We start from the raw sequence: 16,302 nt of genomic DNA on the forward strand, positions 1-16,302 counted from the left end.
TTGTGTATGGAGTTGAGGGGTGGAAATGCAAGGGGAAAAATGCCTGACATCTTACGCAACTTATGCAAATAAAATCATGGCTTTACTAATGCATGAAAAAACTCTGGAATTAATAGACCTCCTTTGGCTTGGGGGGTGTAGGATACAAACCCAGCTAGGATTCATAAACTATTTAAAGCAAAGAAGTGCTACTTTTAAACCCACACATCTGGATTCTAGAGTTAAAGCTGTGTCATCGGTGCCCATGTTAACCCCTGGCTTTCCCAAGGTTTGTGTATCCGAGCTGCTTAAAAGTAATTCTAGGCTGAGCATTTAGCAGACAGGAATAGTTCTGTCCTCAGTATAAACATTGAGCAAATAGTGATAGTTTTTGGTCCATATTTAGATTTATGGGCAGAAGTAAATATTGTTAGTTCATAATTTATTTTGGAAGGGCATCATTTATGATATTGACTGAAAACTTAAGTCAGAACATGCTTTTAGGCCTGAGTTCAGAAAAGCACTTAAGCCTATGCATAATATGACTTCAGTGGGATTTAAGCACGTGCTTAAAGTTAAGCACCAGCTTAAATGTTGTGCTGAACAGGGATAGATTTCTGTTAAGCACAAGCTTCAGTGCAGTACTGAATCAGGACCTTAGTACTATATGGCTTGATCCAAAGCCCATTGATGGACCTATTTTGGGGAAGTTCACTGGCCTGTGTTACACAGCAGGTCAGATCAGATGAGCACAGTGGTCCCTTCTGGCCTTGGATCTATGAAGTCAATGGAAAGACACCCTTTGACTTCAGTATTCAAATGGCTTGTTAGAGACACCTTTTAACGTTGCTTTCTAGATGTAATCTATTTGTTTCCATAATATCCAAAGCACCTTCTTTCCCCCTCCATAAATTCCGTATTATAGCTCCATAAACTGAACTATAGTTGTCTGCTGAGCACGGGAGATAGAGGGCTCCAGGGCTTGTTACAGTGTGATCCAGAGGTATTTGTGGTTTGGGGCTTGCACAACTCCTCCCCATGTGAGCACTCGTCATCCAAAATAAAAATGGCCTTTTTCAGGCTTAGTATATGTCATTTTGAAAGCGGTATGAGCTAACCAGGAGAAAGGGACTCATATTCCAGGATAAGAGCATGATTAGCTGGTAGTCAGGATGCCTGGATTTTATTCTGACTCTGCCATCAGCTTGCTGTGTACCATGGGCAATGGTCCCGCTGTGTCACTTTCCCCATCTGTAAAATGGGAATAGCCACACTGACCTCCCTCCCAAGTGGTTAGATGGGAGGCTTCATGAACATTGGTAAAGTGCTTTGAGACCAAAGGTGTCCTAGAAGGGCAAATTATATAATGTGGCTTTATTTTCTCCTCCTCCCAAAAAATGTCAAAAAAAAAATTGAAGGTTTTGGCAAATTCAAGATCCACTAGAGAATTCCCAATCCGGTGTGTCTGAGTTGTTCGAGCCTGTGCCATTTGCGTGTGACTGTGAATACAGAACTTTCTTTTATAGTTTGCAGTGTTATTGTAGCCGTGTTGGTCCCAGGGTATTAGCTATAAAAGATATTACCTCACCCACCTTGTCTGCCTTTTGTATACGTTTTAAAAACTGAACTCTGGTCTGTTTTTATACCACACCCAGCACTGTAGTATCTAGGAAACTCTTCTCCGCTCTTTTTCTTAAATGAATACCTTTCCATTCAGGGTCTCAAAGCACTTTATAAATATTAATAAATTGAGACTCAACCCTCTGGGAGGTCAGGAACTCTTATTATCCTCATTCTACAGATGGGGCAAACGAGGTGTGGAGAGGTCCAATGGCTTGTTCAAAGTCACCCAGCAAGTTCTAGTGGGAGCCAAGAATAGAACCAGGTGTCCTGACTCCCAGCGTTCTAGTTTAACTACTAGATCACCTTGCCTCTCTCTCTTTCAGATCTCATGGGTAGGTCCGGAGAACCATTGTATAAATGCCTTTCTTTCACAGACCATTATCTAGGGATATGTTTATACAGCACCTAGCATAGTGGAGTCCTGGTCACCTGGAAAAAGGGGGTGAACAGCAAGGTGGCAAAATTTGCAGACTGTACAAAGTTGTTCAAGATAGTTAAGGCCAATGCTGGTGGCAAAAGGTTACAAAGAGATCTCCCAAAACGAGGTGACTGGGCAGCAAAATGGCAGATGAAATTCAGTGTTGATAAATGCAAAGTAATGCACACTGGAAAACATAATCCCTACTGTACAAACAAAGTGGAAGGGTTTGAATTAGCTGTTACCACTTAAGAAAGAGATCTTGGATTCGTTGTGGATAGTTCTCTGAAAATATCCGCTCACTGTGCAGCGGCTGTCAAAAAAGTGAACAATGTTAGGAACTATTAGGAAAGGGATAGATAATAAGACAGAAAATTTCATAATGCCACTGTATAAATCTGAGGTACACCCACGCCTTGCATTCCTGCTCGCCCCAGCTCAACGAAGATACATTAGAATTGGAAAAAGGGCAGAGAAGGGCAGCAAAAATGATTAGGGGTATGGAACAGCTCCCATATGAGAATAGATTAAAAAGGCTGGAACTGTTCAGTTTAGAAAAGAGACAACTGACAGAAGTCTATAAAATCAGGAATGGTGTGAAGAAAGTGAATAGGGAAGTGTTATTTACCCCTTCATATAGCGCACACACACAATGAAATTAATAGGCAGAGGTTTAAAACAAACATAGAGAAGTACTTCTTCACACAACGCACAGTCAACCTGTGGAACTCCTTGCCAGGGGATGTTGTGAAGGCCAAAATTATAACTGGGTTCAAAAAGAATGAGATAAGTTCATCAATGGCTATTAGCTAAGATGATCAGGGACACAACCGTATGCTCCGGGTGTCCCTAAACCTTCATCTGCCAGAAGCTGGGACTGGACAACAGGGGATGGAGCACTTGAAATTGTCCTGTTTTCTTCATTCCCTTAGAATTATCTGGCACTGCCCACAGTTAGAGATGGGATACAGTGGCCTTTCTTATGGAACATATATAGATTCAGAATTCATATCTTGTCCGAAGTGCCCAACTGTCTGAGAACTCATGATCGGAAGCAGACTCTGCCTGCTGAGTTGATGGACCAGCCTGCTGGTGCAGAGGCAAATAGAGAATGTGTTGTGTCCTGTTTATGCTATGCCCATCACAGTGGTATCCAGCTGTCTTAGTTTTTTGGCACTGTCCATGCAGCCCTAGTCGCTGCTGATCTGAGTGGGGTTTGATCCAGTGAAATATATAGCCCCTTAGCAATCCCTACAGCTAGTCAGTCTCCCTTATATAAATTGTGGAGGGCACAAAATTATTGTCACCCGAAGATGCGAGTCTACAGTTTGTGCTTTTCTGACTCCCAGCCCCATGCACCTTCCCCTCAGCTTTGCTGGAGCCGATGGCCCTTCTCTGAGCCCCCAGAGTTGGACATCTTTTCAGGAGCTCCATAACCACCCCGCTATCACTGATCCTTATCCCCCTGCCCTTTGTGCTCCGAGTTCTCCAGTTAAAATCTGCACGGGAAGGTTCCAAGTGAAAATGTATGTTTGATAATGGGAAATGAATTGTCTCTTCCCCTGAGGGCTTGTCGCATGAAGAAAACAACACAAAGTCTTTTAAAAAAAAAAAATGACCTCACCTCATCTCCCAGGGAATGTTCAGCCAGATGAAGGTGGGGGACACAGCATTGGGGCAGCACATCCTGTGTAAACACCCTGTAGCTGCAGAAACCTCTTAAAATCCAGAATGAAAGGGAAGTGGACGCTTTGATCTGTGGATGTGGCTGTTGTCTAAGTGCAGTCTTCCTTTTTTCTTTTTTCTTTTTTTAATTGTGCTTCAAATTAAAAAAAGAAAACCACCTGTTGTGCTCTTTGCCTGTATTTTCTGGTGACAGACTCTGGCAGGGTGTCCTTTATTCCCCATGTAACTATTTCAGCATGGCTGACAATTTGTTACTGGCTCTTCTTTGCTGGAGCACAGTGGACCAAATCTTCTGCCCCATGTGAAGCTGGAGTGAATGAAGTGTGCCATGGCGGCTGGAGGGACTGAATTCTCCCCAGACTGCAAACGTAATCTCCTACTCAGGCTGGTGGGGGTTTTCCTACCCTCTGCAATGTCTTTGATCCACCATCAAGAAGTCTCTTTATATGGTATCTGGGATCACTGCCACTTGCTGCTATTTCCTGGTCCAGTGGAACTGCACTGGGTGGAAAGGATGGTCTTGTGGCTAAGGCAGTAGACTGCTACTCAGGAGATTTGTGTTCAGTTCTTGGCTCCCCCATGGACACGCCGTGTCACCTTCTCTGTGAGATGCTCCAATACTGTGGTGATTTGCCGGAAGGACATGTGAGCACCCATAGGGATAGGTTTGCTGCTTTTTCAGGCCATACATACCTGCAGAGAGGGAAGCTAGGCCCACTACCCAGGCATCCCACTAGACAGCGTTTGAGTGAAAAGAGGCTTCAGAGAGACTCGTGCTATGGGGCAGTCATAAGCAGCAATGGACAATTGAACCACCTGCATCGAGCCAAGTTTGCAAAGTAGCCTCCACTCAGCCCCTCATTATGTGTCCCCAAAGTAATGCTTCCGCCTCTCTGGTTTTTGGCCATGCACTTTTGGACGGCCATTTTCTCAGTCATCCACAAAGGCCGATCCGCACTTGCGCTTCGGGCAGGTTGTGCACACAAGGCTTATTCTGGGAGTGCAAGGAAAACAAACTCGCCCTGTTCAAAATGGCGCCGTCAGCATCATGGGAGCACAGGTCAGGGATGGCACTGGCTGCAGCAGTGCGAGCTTTCCCCATTCCTCCTCCCAGCGCCGCCTGAGCAAGGCCCATCCTTGAGGCAAGAAGAGTTCAGTCTCCGTGGCCCATTGGGTTGGTGTTCTCTGCGCTGAGCGCACCAAAAAAGGGGTGGGGCTCATTGTGGTGGGAATTTTGTGGTGTGGCCACCCGCCAGTCAAGAACTGGACTGAGACCAGCTCATTTCACACAGGCCTTCAAACAGTGTCCGGTTTTGCACCTCCATAGTTAGAAGCTTGTTTGGAAATTGTTGATGTCCCATTCCCACTGAGAACCCTGCCCTGAGACACAGACCCCTCTGCTGAGGGAAGCTAGCGAAGCTCCAGCAATCTACATCAGTTGAAGATCTGGATGAGAGGGTCAAATTCATCTCCAGTGGAATTCCATTGGCTTCACTGGGAATGAGGAATTATTTTGGGGCAGTTTTCTGGCCTGTGTTTTATGCAGGAGGTCAAAGGAGATGATCGTGGTGGTCCCTTGTGGCTTTCAAATCTAGAAAACGATGAGCTTGGCCCAGCACTGTCAAACCTAAATTCAGTCCTGAGGATGTTGCTAATACTTAGCTTTTCATCCAGTGTTGTCCACGAGGCCCTATGGTGTTTTGGTATTTTGATTACATGTGCTGCTGTGTATTTAAGGCTGGTTTATGGGTGTTTACACTAGTGCGTAAACCTGTAATTTATAACCTCAGTGTATAAATCAACATAGTTAAAGGTCTTGTCTCTAGTGCCTTGAAGTCTGTCTCCAGATTTAGAAGTCAGGTTTGGTTTGGTTTTGTTTTTAAAAAAAATAGTGTTTAGTTTTCCTCTAGTTATGGTGATAAAAAGATCATCTGGGTGGAGGAGGATAGGTTCTGCTCTGAGTTACAGCATCAGCTGGGGCTTGCTGACGACAGTGAAGAAGCACTGGTGTGAGTGAGAGAAGAATTTCCATTTTGACTCAGAGTGTGGGGACAGTGACTTGTAAGAAAGTCTGATGTTTACATGACAAACCCACGTCTGGAGGGAAAGTTGATGCCATTGCATCCTTGCAAGAGGTGTGATGTCATGAGCTGGATGCAGGTTTTGGAGTGTATTGGGCAGAGTATTTGTATTACATGCAGTGCAGTAACCTAAAAGGAGGTTGGGGTCCCATTGCGCTAGTCCCTGCTCAGATGAAGACCACTGCTGTCCCAAGAACTTACAGTCTAAATACACAAGACAGGTGTTGGATCTTGTTAAACAGTCGAGAGGCGTTAGCAGAAAAATAAAATTAGAAAAACAAAAGCCACTAGTTAAAAATGATATTGAGAAGAATAACTCTTAAAGGCTTGGGAAGGGGCTGACTAAAAACCCAGAGGATGTTCCCAACAATGTCGTTCTTATCCAGATCTATAATACTCAGTAGTGTGTATGTGCACTGCTCCACTGTGTATCATGGGTCCGATACTGGTAAGTATTCACGGTGATTTGCTTTCAGCTCGTACTGTGGGGGCCTAGGTTTTTGGAGCAGAAGGAGCCAAGTTCTGTCCCCGCTGTTGCTGTAAAATTCCAAGTGGCCCTGGTGGGCGGCACAGTGAAAACTGAAAAGGAGTACTTGTGGCACCTTAGAGACTAACAAATTTATTAGAGCATAAGCTTTCGTGAGCTACAGCTCACTTCATCGGATGCATCCGATGAAGTGAGCTGTAGCTCACGAAAGCTTATGCTCTAATAAATTTGTTAGTCTCTAAGGTGCCACAAGTACTCCTTTTCTTTTTGCGAATACAGACTAACACGGCTGCTACTCTGAAAACAGTGAAAACTGTGAAGTTGCTCGGTAACCACAGATCTGTTACAGCTGTTGTCAACCTGGCCTTTGCTAGTGTGGATTGGGAATGATGCAACTCGACCCTTCTTCTGCCCTTGCCTGGAGCCATTTTTGTGTCGTTTCTGCATTAGGGTAGCTACCCTTTAACAAAGCCCCTGTGCAGAAGCATTGTGCCAGTGCGACATAGTCCCGTAAATGACTGGGGTAAATCACATGGGTGCAACTTCTGTTTTGCACTCTGTCTATATTAGTGGCTTGTACTAGTGCAAACTGCCCTATTTATACAAGTCCTTACTCTAAATACAAAGGCTGTTGGCTGCCCCACCAGTCTGACCAGTAAGGGATGACAGAGGGATACTGGAAAGACAATTGTCCGCAGCCATCCAGCCAGTGAGAACTTGTACCTTTTGAGTTGTGTGTTGAACACAGCTGAACTAAATGTTCATATTAGGCTGGGAAGTGTGAGTGCAGCAGCCAGGATGTCGGTGCTGCTAATGGAAAGGAGCTTTATTCATCCATCTTTCCTCATTTTCTTTCTCATTCCTGTGAGTGTCTTTCAGCTCTTGCCCCCCCCCTTTGGAAGGGGTTGATTTCTGGGTTTATTGAAGGACCATCTCCACTTCGTATGCGTATGTCCCTGTTTGCATGCCAGTGGTGTCTAGAATCTGGGGATAGAGAGGAGAGGTTATGGTTACTCATGAGCACAGTGATTCTCCAGAGAGGGTCTTGATTGTGGTTAGGGAGGGAAAAGGAGGGGGTCTCAGTGGCAGGTGGCTTTTCAAAGATCCATTGTGCAGTCAGGGATATCGCTAGCAATTTATACACATGCTGCCATCTTGCCCCATCCACAATATCCAAGACAACCTTGCTGCTACAAACACTCTGATCATTAGTGCCCTGATTCGTCAGCAAGGGCCCCTGCTCCTGCGTGGAGGTTCAGGGTGTTCCGCACCTGCCTTGCAGGATGGGTCCAGTATCCTCATGTAGGTTATAGTGGTTCCTCTGACACTTCCTGCCCTAGGTTAAATCCCTGATCTCCAGTGCCTGGGAACAGAGGAATTGCCAGACTGGATCACACAAGGAGTCCATCTAGTCAGGATCCTGGTTCCAACAGTGGCCACCACCAGCTGCTTGCAAAGAAGGGATAAGAAACCCTAAAGGAGGCAGTGATAGGATAACCTGCTCTCGGGGTAAATTTATTCCTGACCCTCAGTAGGCAGAGGTTGGCTTACGCCCTGAAGCATGAGGGCTTAGGTCCCTCCCAAACCCCTTTTATTTATTTTTAGAATGTATTGTTTTAACTAACCTAGGCTAACCTAGTGAGGAGGGCTTTAAACTAGGTTCACCGGGGGAAGGAGACCAAAGCCCTGAGGTAAGTGGGAAAGCGGGATACCGGGAGGAAGCACAGGCAGGAATGTCTGAGAGGGTAGGGCTCCTGCCTCATACTGGGAATGAGGGGCGATCAACAGGTTATCTCAAGTGCTTATATACAAATGCACAAAGCCTTGGAAACAAGCAGGGAGAACTGGAGGTCCTGGTGATGTCAAGGAATTATGACGTGATTGGAATAACAGAGACTTGGTGGGATAACTCACATGACTGGAGTACAGTCATGGATGGTTATAAACTGTTCAGGAAGGACAGGCAGGGCAGAAAAGGTGGGGGAGTAGCACTGTATGTAAGGGAGCAGTATGACTGCTCAGAGCTCCGGTATGAAACTGTGGAAAAACCTGAGTGTCTCTGGATTAAGTTTAGAAGTGTGTGCAACAAGAGTGATGTCATGGTGGGAGTCTGCTATAGACCACCGGACCAGGGGGATGAGGTGGATGAGGCTTTCTTCCGGCAACTCACGGAAGCTACTAGATCGCATGCCCTGATTCTCATGGGTGACTTTAATTTTCCTGATATCTGCTGGGAGAGCAATACAGCGGTGCATAGACAATCCAGGAAGTTTTTGGAAAGCGTAGGGGACAATTTCCTGGTGCAAGTGCTAGGGGAGCCAACTAGGGGGAGCGCTTTTCTTGACCTGCTGCTCACAAACCGGGTAGAATTAGTGGGGGAAGCAAAAGTGGATGGGAATCTGGGAGGCAGTGACCATGAGTTGGTTGAGTTCAGGATCCTGACGCAGGGAAGAAAGGTAAGCAGCAGGATACGGACCCTGGACTTCAGGAAAGCAGACTTTGACTCCCTCAGGGAACAGATGGCCAGGATCCCCTGGGGGACTAACATGAAAGGGAAGGGAGTCCAGGAGAGCTGGCTGTATTTCAAGGAATCCCTGTTGAGGTTACAGGGACAAACCATCCCGATGAGTCGAAAGAATAGTAAATATGGCAGGCGACCAGCTTGGCTTAATGGTGAAATCCTAGCGGATCTTAAACATAAAAAAGAAGCTTACAAGAAGTGGAAGGTTGGACATATGACCAGGGAAGAGTATAAAAATATTGCTCGGGCATGTAGGAAAGATATCAGGAGGGCCAAATCGCACCTGGAGCTGCAGCTAGCAAGAGATGTCAAGAGTAACAAGAAGGGTTTCTTCAGGTATGTTGGCAACAAGAAGAAAGCCAAGGAAAGTGTGGGCCCCTTACTGAATGAGGGAGGCAAGCTAGTGACAGAGGATGTGGAAAAAGCTAATGTACTCAATGCTTTTTTTGCCTCTGTTTTCACTAACAAGGTCAGCTCCCAGACTGCTGTGCTGGGCAACACAAAATGGGGAAGAGATGGCCAGCCCTCTGTAGAGATAGAGGTGGTTAGGGACTATTTAGAAAAGCTGGACGTGCACAAGTCCATGGGGCCGGACGAATTGCATCCGAGAGTGCTGAAGGAATTGGCGGCTGTGATTGCAGAGCCCTTGGCCATTATCTTTGAAAACTCGTGGCGAACGGGGGAAGTCCCGGATGACTGGAAAAAGGCTAATGTAGTGCCCATCTTTAAAAAAGGGAAGAAGGAGGATCCTGGGAACTACAGGCCGGTCAGCCTCACCTCAGTCCCTGGAAAAATCATGGAGCAGGTCCTCAAAGAATCAATCCTGAAGCACTTAGAGGAGAGGAAAGTGATCAGGAACAGTCAGCATGGATTCACCAAGGGAAGGTCATGCCTGACTAATCTAATCGCCTTTTATGATGAGATTACTGGTTCTGTGGATGAAGGGAAAGCAGTGGATGTATTGTTTCTTGACTTTAGCAAAGCTTTTGACACGGTCTCCCACAGCATTCTTGTCAGCAAGTTAAGGAAGTATGGGCTGGATGAATGCACTATAAGGTGGGTAGAAAGCTGGCTAGATTGTCGGGCTCAACGGGTAGTGATCAATGGCTCCATGTCTAGTTGGCAGCCGGTGTCAAGTGGAGTGCCCCAGGGGTCGGTCCTGGGGCCCGTTTTGTTCAATATCTTCATAAATGATCTGGAGGATGGTGTGGATTGCACTCTCAGCAAATTTGCGGATGATACTAAACTGGGAGGAGTGGTAGATACGCTGGAGGGGAGGGATAGGATACAGAAGGACCTAGACAAATTGGAGGATTGGGCCAAAAGAAATCTAATGAGGTTCAATAAGGATAAGTGCAGGGTCCTGCACTTAGGATGGAAGAATCCAATGCACCGCTACAGACTAGGGACCGAATGGCTCGGCAGCAGTTCTGCGGAAAAGGACCTAGGGGTGACAGTGGACGAGAAGCTGGATATGAGTCAGCAGTGTGCCCTTGTTGCCAAGAAGGCCAATGGCATTTTGGGATGTATAAGTAGGGGCATAGCGAGCAGATCGAGGGACGTGATCGTTCCCCTCTATTCGACACTGGTGAGGCCTCATCTGGAGTACTGTGTCCAGTTTTGGGCCCCACACTACAGGAAGGATGTGGATAAATTGGAAAGAGTACAACGAAGGGCAACGAAAATGATTAGGGGTCTAGAGCACATGACTTATGAGGAGAGGCTGAGGGAGCTGGGATTGTTTAGTCTGCAGAAGAGAAGAATGAGGGGGGATTTGATAGCTGCTTTCAACTACCTGAAAGGGGGTTTCAAAGAGGATGGCTCTAGACTGTTCTCAATGGTAGCAGATGACAGAACGAGGACTAATGGTCTCAAGTTGCAATGGGGGAGGTTTAGATTGGATATTAGGAAAAACTTTTTCACTAAGAGGGTGGTGAAACACTGGAATGCGTTACCTAGGGAGGTGGTAGAATCTCCTTCCTTAGAGGTTTTTAAGGTCAGGCTTGACAAAGCCCTGGCTGGGATGATTTAACTGGGACTTGGTCCTGCTTTGAGCAGGGGGTTGGACTAGATGACCTTCTGGGGTCCCTTCCAACCCTGATATTCTATGATTCTATGATTCTATGATTCTAACTTTGGATAACTTTGTTAGCCATCTCAGTGGATAACATTCAGCTTTGATTCCGATTGGATAGGGGACTAGACGGATTCCCGGATCTTCCATGGGTTTGCTGGGTGATCTTGGGCAAGTCACTTCCTCTCTCTGCACCTCATCAGCTGTAAAATATGGATGATGATACTGAGCTCCTTTGTAAAGTGTTCTGAGATCTCCAGATGAAAAGCACTAAGAACTAGCTATTATTACTAAGCTCTTGGCTGCAGTGGTATCTTGAGGCTAATCGTGCTTGTGTGAAAGATGTCTTTCCTTTTATTGGTCTGGAATACCGGGATATTTGTTTAGCCAGCCAGCCCTGTTTCGGACAACTGATTTGATTTCAAAAGTGTTTTGCTCATAAAACGTGCCACAAAGCTTCTCCACCCTCACACACTGACTAAGCTGTCCCAAAACCGATGCTGTCCATTTCCTGCTAGGTTCAGGCAAGCTTCCCCTCCTTTCACTGCGCCTTGCCCTCCATCTCTCCCTCCTGCCATTCGGTTACGTGCCTGGCTGGTCCCATCCAGTTCAGCAGGATGACACGAGTGCATTGCTGAGTCTCTGTCATTTCTTCAGCAAGGATGGCAAAAACAATTGCAAGTTTGCTCATGTCCTGCATCGCTGCTCCCTGAGAGGGGAGAAAGGGTAGCTGCTTTTAGCAGTGTGGTCTAGCGGCAAGAGCACTACACTGGGATTTAGGACCTGATGTAGGTGTTAGGCTTGACAGCTCCAAGCATTCAAAAATCATTAGACTGTCTTAAAAATCTATACTTTCACCAAATAATGAAATGAGGCTCTTTGTATTTCGCTACTGGTTTGAGAGCTTTGTGGGTGATGTCTCAGGGTTTTCTCTGCAACCAGGAGGGCTAGAAACTTACTTCAAAGAAAAGAAGAAATTCTCCCAACATCATTTGTCTCTGGGAACTGAGGTTTAAGAAAGACACTAAATATCATGTTTCAGAGTAGCAGCCGTGTTAGTCTGTATTCGCAAAAAGAAAAGCAGTACTTGTGGCACCTTAGTCTCTAAGGTGCCACAAGTACTGCTTTTCTTTTTACTAAATATCATGAGACTTGGACTAGAACGGCAAGAATTGGCAGCACTGGGGTTCTATTGGCAGCTTTGCTACCGACCTGCTGAGCGACCCTGGTGAAGTTTCTTCCTTTCAGTGTACCTCTTTTTTCCCCCTCCCACCTTTTGTCTGTCGTGTCTGTTTATACTTTGGGGTAGAGACCGTCTCTTACCGTGCCTAAGTCACCAGGTCCCTGATCTCATATGGAGTCTATCAACATGACTGTCATGCAAATAACTGGTTTCAGAGTAGCAGCCGTGTTAGTCTGTATTCGCAAAAAGAAAAGGAGTACTTGTGGCACCTTAGAGACTAACAAATTTATTAGAGCATAAGCTTTCGTGAGCTACAGCTCACTTCATCGGATGCAACTAACTGTTAATAATGGGTGGCAGTGCATGGGGATAAAGCCCTAAAAGGAAAGTCCTCCCCACTGAATGTCATTGAAAGCGCATTGCATCTGGTGCAGAATGTCAGTGCTCAGAGCTTCTAGAGCACCTTTCATCTGGGGATCTCAAAGCACTTTACAAACAGGAACTAATTATCATTTCACAACCCCTTCCCCCATCATCTCTGTGAGGGATTTACGATGACCCCTATTTTACTGATGGAGAAACTGAGGCACAGAGCAGTTGAGCTGGTTTGCTGACATTCACACAGTGGAGTCTGCCTGACAGAGATAGGGACTAGGACCCTGGATTCTTGCCTCCCTGCTCTAAGCACTAGGTAGCACTGCCTCCCAAAACTAGGAAAAGAACGCAGGGTTTTTCTTGCTCTAACATGGTTTCCTGGAGATGGGACTAGTCCTGGCTCCTACTCCCACACTTAGCCCACACTTCCTCCCAGAAAATTGGCTCTTCAGAGATATCTTGAATGATTCAGGGAGAAAGACCCTTGGGCTAAGATGGTTCACACAGTATCCAGTGAAGGGGACGGGCCTCACCAGGGTGAGGCAAAGCCCCTGCCACCCATCTTAAATTCGTACACTAAGTGATGGGGACTGGAACTGAAGAGAAGGAGGAAGCTGCTGAAATGCAGCAAAGATTCTAGAGCATTTGCAGACCGATTCTTTTGCTATTTCCGATTCTCCCTCTCCCCGCCTGCCCCTCCCCTACACCCACACAGCAAAAAGAAGAGGGCATATTTTTTGATCTGGAGTTTCCATTGATCCACAGAGTGAGGGTGCATAACATGCTCTCTTGTCTTGAGACCAGGCACCAAAGAGGTGTGCTGCGGGTCATGGGATCTGTAAACTGGTTTCTTTAATTCCCTTTTCTGAACACACTCTATTCCCCCCCATACACCTGCCCAACCCCCCTATTCCTCCTGAACATGGCAAAAAGGGATGTGGTGGGGGGAGAGATTGCACAGCTCTTGCTTAGTCTCTTAGGTGCCACAAGTCCTCCTTTTCTTTTTGCGAATACAGACTAACACGGCTGCTACTCTGAAATAGTTCTTGTTGGGTCTGGAGGTTGCATGGGAGTCTTGCATTGATCCATTGATTGCACATGGTCTCTTGCCTGACCTCCTTGCTCCCAGGGAAGCTGTCTCCATGGCTACTGGCTCTGCTCCCCCAGTGGCAGACTGTAAATTCCTGCAGGCAGAGCAGAGCCTGGGGATGAGGGGGTGTGTGTGTGTGTGTGTGTGTGTGTGTGTGTGGAATCAAAGAAGGAGCAGCCAAAGCCAAATAGAAAGAAAGGAAGAAAGGGCGTTGCTTGGATGGATCTCTCCTTTCCACTCCCCTTTCTCAGGTCCCCAGCTCTAGACCAAGGCTCCTTGTTTCCCCCTTTCATTGCTGCTGCTGCTGCTGCTCCCTTGCAAAACTGGAATTGGCTGGGATGATTTAAAAAAAAAAAAAAACACCCAGAGGCAGCAGCCGGGAGAGCGATCAAGTCCACTTTCTTCAAACTGCCCCGGGTCTCCTTCTCTCACTCGCTTCTCCTTAGAATCAAGAGCCTCAAGCTGAACCCAGAGTAGCGTTTCCCATCATTTCAGTGCCTTTCCCTCCCCCACTCTCTCACACAGCCAGAAGAGAGCTCCTTAAACTCTCCCCCCCCACCACCACCTTTTTTTTGTTTGTTTCTTGCATGTTTAGGCCGTTGTTGAAAAGCATCAGAAAATTCCACCCCCCCCCCAACCATCCCCTATCTTCCACACACACACACACACTGCAATGGGGGCTTTGCAGATTGCTGAATTTTGCATTCTCTTCTTTCTCCTCCACTCTGGAAACACTCTGGCAAATAAAGCCAGTCAAGGTAAGAAGAATCTTCCCTGCTCTAAGGTTTACTGTTCTGTCTGCATGCAGGTGACTTGTACCTTTCCTTTGGGTTTTTAATTTCGTCTGCCGTCTGAGAATTGAGAAGCATTAACAATAAATTGTGGAGTTGTTTGCAAGGTTGATCACAGAATGATCCTGCTCTCTCTTTAGGTTTTTAGCCCTTCAATGAATGCTGTATTCATGCCTTAGGGATTGGTTTAGACTTTCTTTGAGAGGAGAGAGGAGGAATATTGGGTGGGAAAAGTTTTTGTTGTTTTGTGGATTTGTTTTGTTTTTTTTAGCCCTAGAATCAGAAAGAGGGAAAAGGGAGCTGTTTTCTTCAGTGTCTCCATCTGTAAAATGGGAAGAAGAATACCTACTCCCATGTGGGTTGGGAAGACTAATTATCTAATGGTTTTAGAGTTAACAAGTGATGCTTAGAACGGCAAAAAAGAGTTGATGTTGGTAATGATGGAAGGTATAAAGTGCATATTAATATTTATTTTTGTGTATATTCAAGTTTATTTAACCTTGTAAACATTTAGCTACTCCTATGATGATGGATGCTAGAGACAAACTTGTGATAGATGATGTATACTGCTTTGTGTGTGTGTGTGTACACAACATGCACCCGTCTTTATCTGCTTCAGGTTTTTCTATATCACACTTCTATATTTACCTTTACTTTTTCTATATACACGCATTTATATGTGTGGTCTATCTGTATTTTAGGTGTTTTTATAGCACCTCTATATTTAGCTTAGATTTTTACACACACACACGCACGCGGTCTGGCTAGCTATATCTTCATTTTTTCTAAAGTACCACTATTGGTATCAACCTCTGTTTTTTCTATACACTCACACATACACTTTCTCTCTCTCTCTGTATGTATACATCATTTACATAAATCTGTCATGGCTTTTTTTATACCAGTATCTAAGTACCTATGGACATACTGAGATTAAATAGCGTGTAGGAGAAATACTGGGGTCAGTAGGGGATGTTTCTAAAGATCATTAATGATGGTCATATTTCAGCCATGGGTATTCTTCCCCCTCGTCCCCATCCCCTGCAAAGTTGGAAGGAATTTCAAGGCTATTGTCTTATCTAAAAGTGTTTTTAAAACAATAGAAGACTTTATGGGAGGACTGTCTGGGCAAACACAAGTGGATATTTTCCAGGGTTTGGAAAGAGAAAGTCCAGCTTAATGTAAAGCTTTATTATTTAGGCTCAGAAAGGAATGTTTAGTTTTTTATCCCGCTTCAAATTATCTTTGGTGTATACATTGCTTTCATTTCTTATCATAATATTTATTTATTAAGGCCTTTTGGTTTCCAGTTCCATTTAAGCCTGGCCCAGAATTGCATTAAAATAGCAAAGTAAAATTCCATCCTGCAGAGACTTGACAGATCCCTTCAGGGGAAGAAGGAGGAGGGGTGGGGAGAGACAAAACAGTGGGCTAGATTCTCAACTGGGGTAAATCCAGGAGTTTACCCCAGTTGATGATGTCGTCTTCCCATTTCAGTTAAAAGAACCTTTCTGATCCAATGAGCTGATAAATTTAATTATTCTTGCAACTGTAGACTAGCAGGCAACTCTTATAATCAGTTAATTCTGTAGCATACAATAATAGCTTGTTCTCAGTGAGGATGTTTCCAGTGAATTGTGAATGAAGAGTAGCTGTGAAAAAGTTTGAACTTGAGGGTAAGATCCTTCTATATCACTGGAAAGACCCGAAGTCTTGAACTAAATGCTATGGAGAGAGGCAGAGACAGGAAAAAAGTTGAACTTGGAAAGCATGGAGTATAAATTGCGTATCACAGAGAAAAATGTATCCTCATTGAGAATCCAGTATCCACTGGCTTTCAGAATGAACAAGTCATTGTAGGTCTCTGGGAAACTGACATGTAAAAATTAGTGTGGGTAAGGCACATTTTACCGGGAGGTTTTGAAAAATGATGGGCCGGATCTGTAGCTGGTGTAAATCTATGAAGCTGCGCTGATTTACACCAGCTGAGGATG

The 16,302-nt window shown here is 45.4% G+C and overlaps 1 protein-coding gene across 1 annotated transcript in view; it reads left to right on the forward strand.

The window, feature by feature from the left end:
• Window positions 1–13,483: 13,483 nt before the first annotated feature.
• The window catches only part of SCUBE3 (signal peptide, CUB domain and EGF like domain containing 3), a 96,254-nt gene continuing 93,435 nt past the window's right edge, over window positions 13,484–16,302 (forward strand). The window contains 1 exon segment of the mRNA XM_043500367.1: window positions 13,484–14,275. Coding sequence (XP_043356302.1) covers window positions 14,191–14,275 — 85 coding nt within the window. The 5' untranslated portion in view covers window positions 13,484–14,190.

This window comes from Dermochelys coriacea, chromosome 21 (genome assembly GCF_009764565.3).
Source record: "Dermochelys coriacea isolate rDerCor1 chromosome 21, rDerCor1.pri.v4, whole genome shotgun sequence".
Lineage (NCBI taxonomy): Eukaryota > Metazoa > Chordata > Testudines > Dermochelyidae > Dermochelys > Dermochelys coriacea.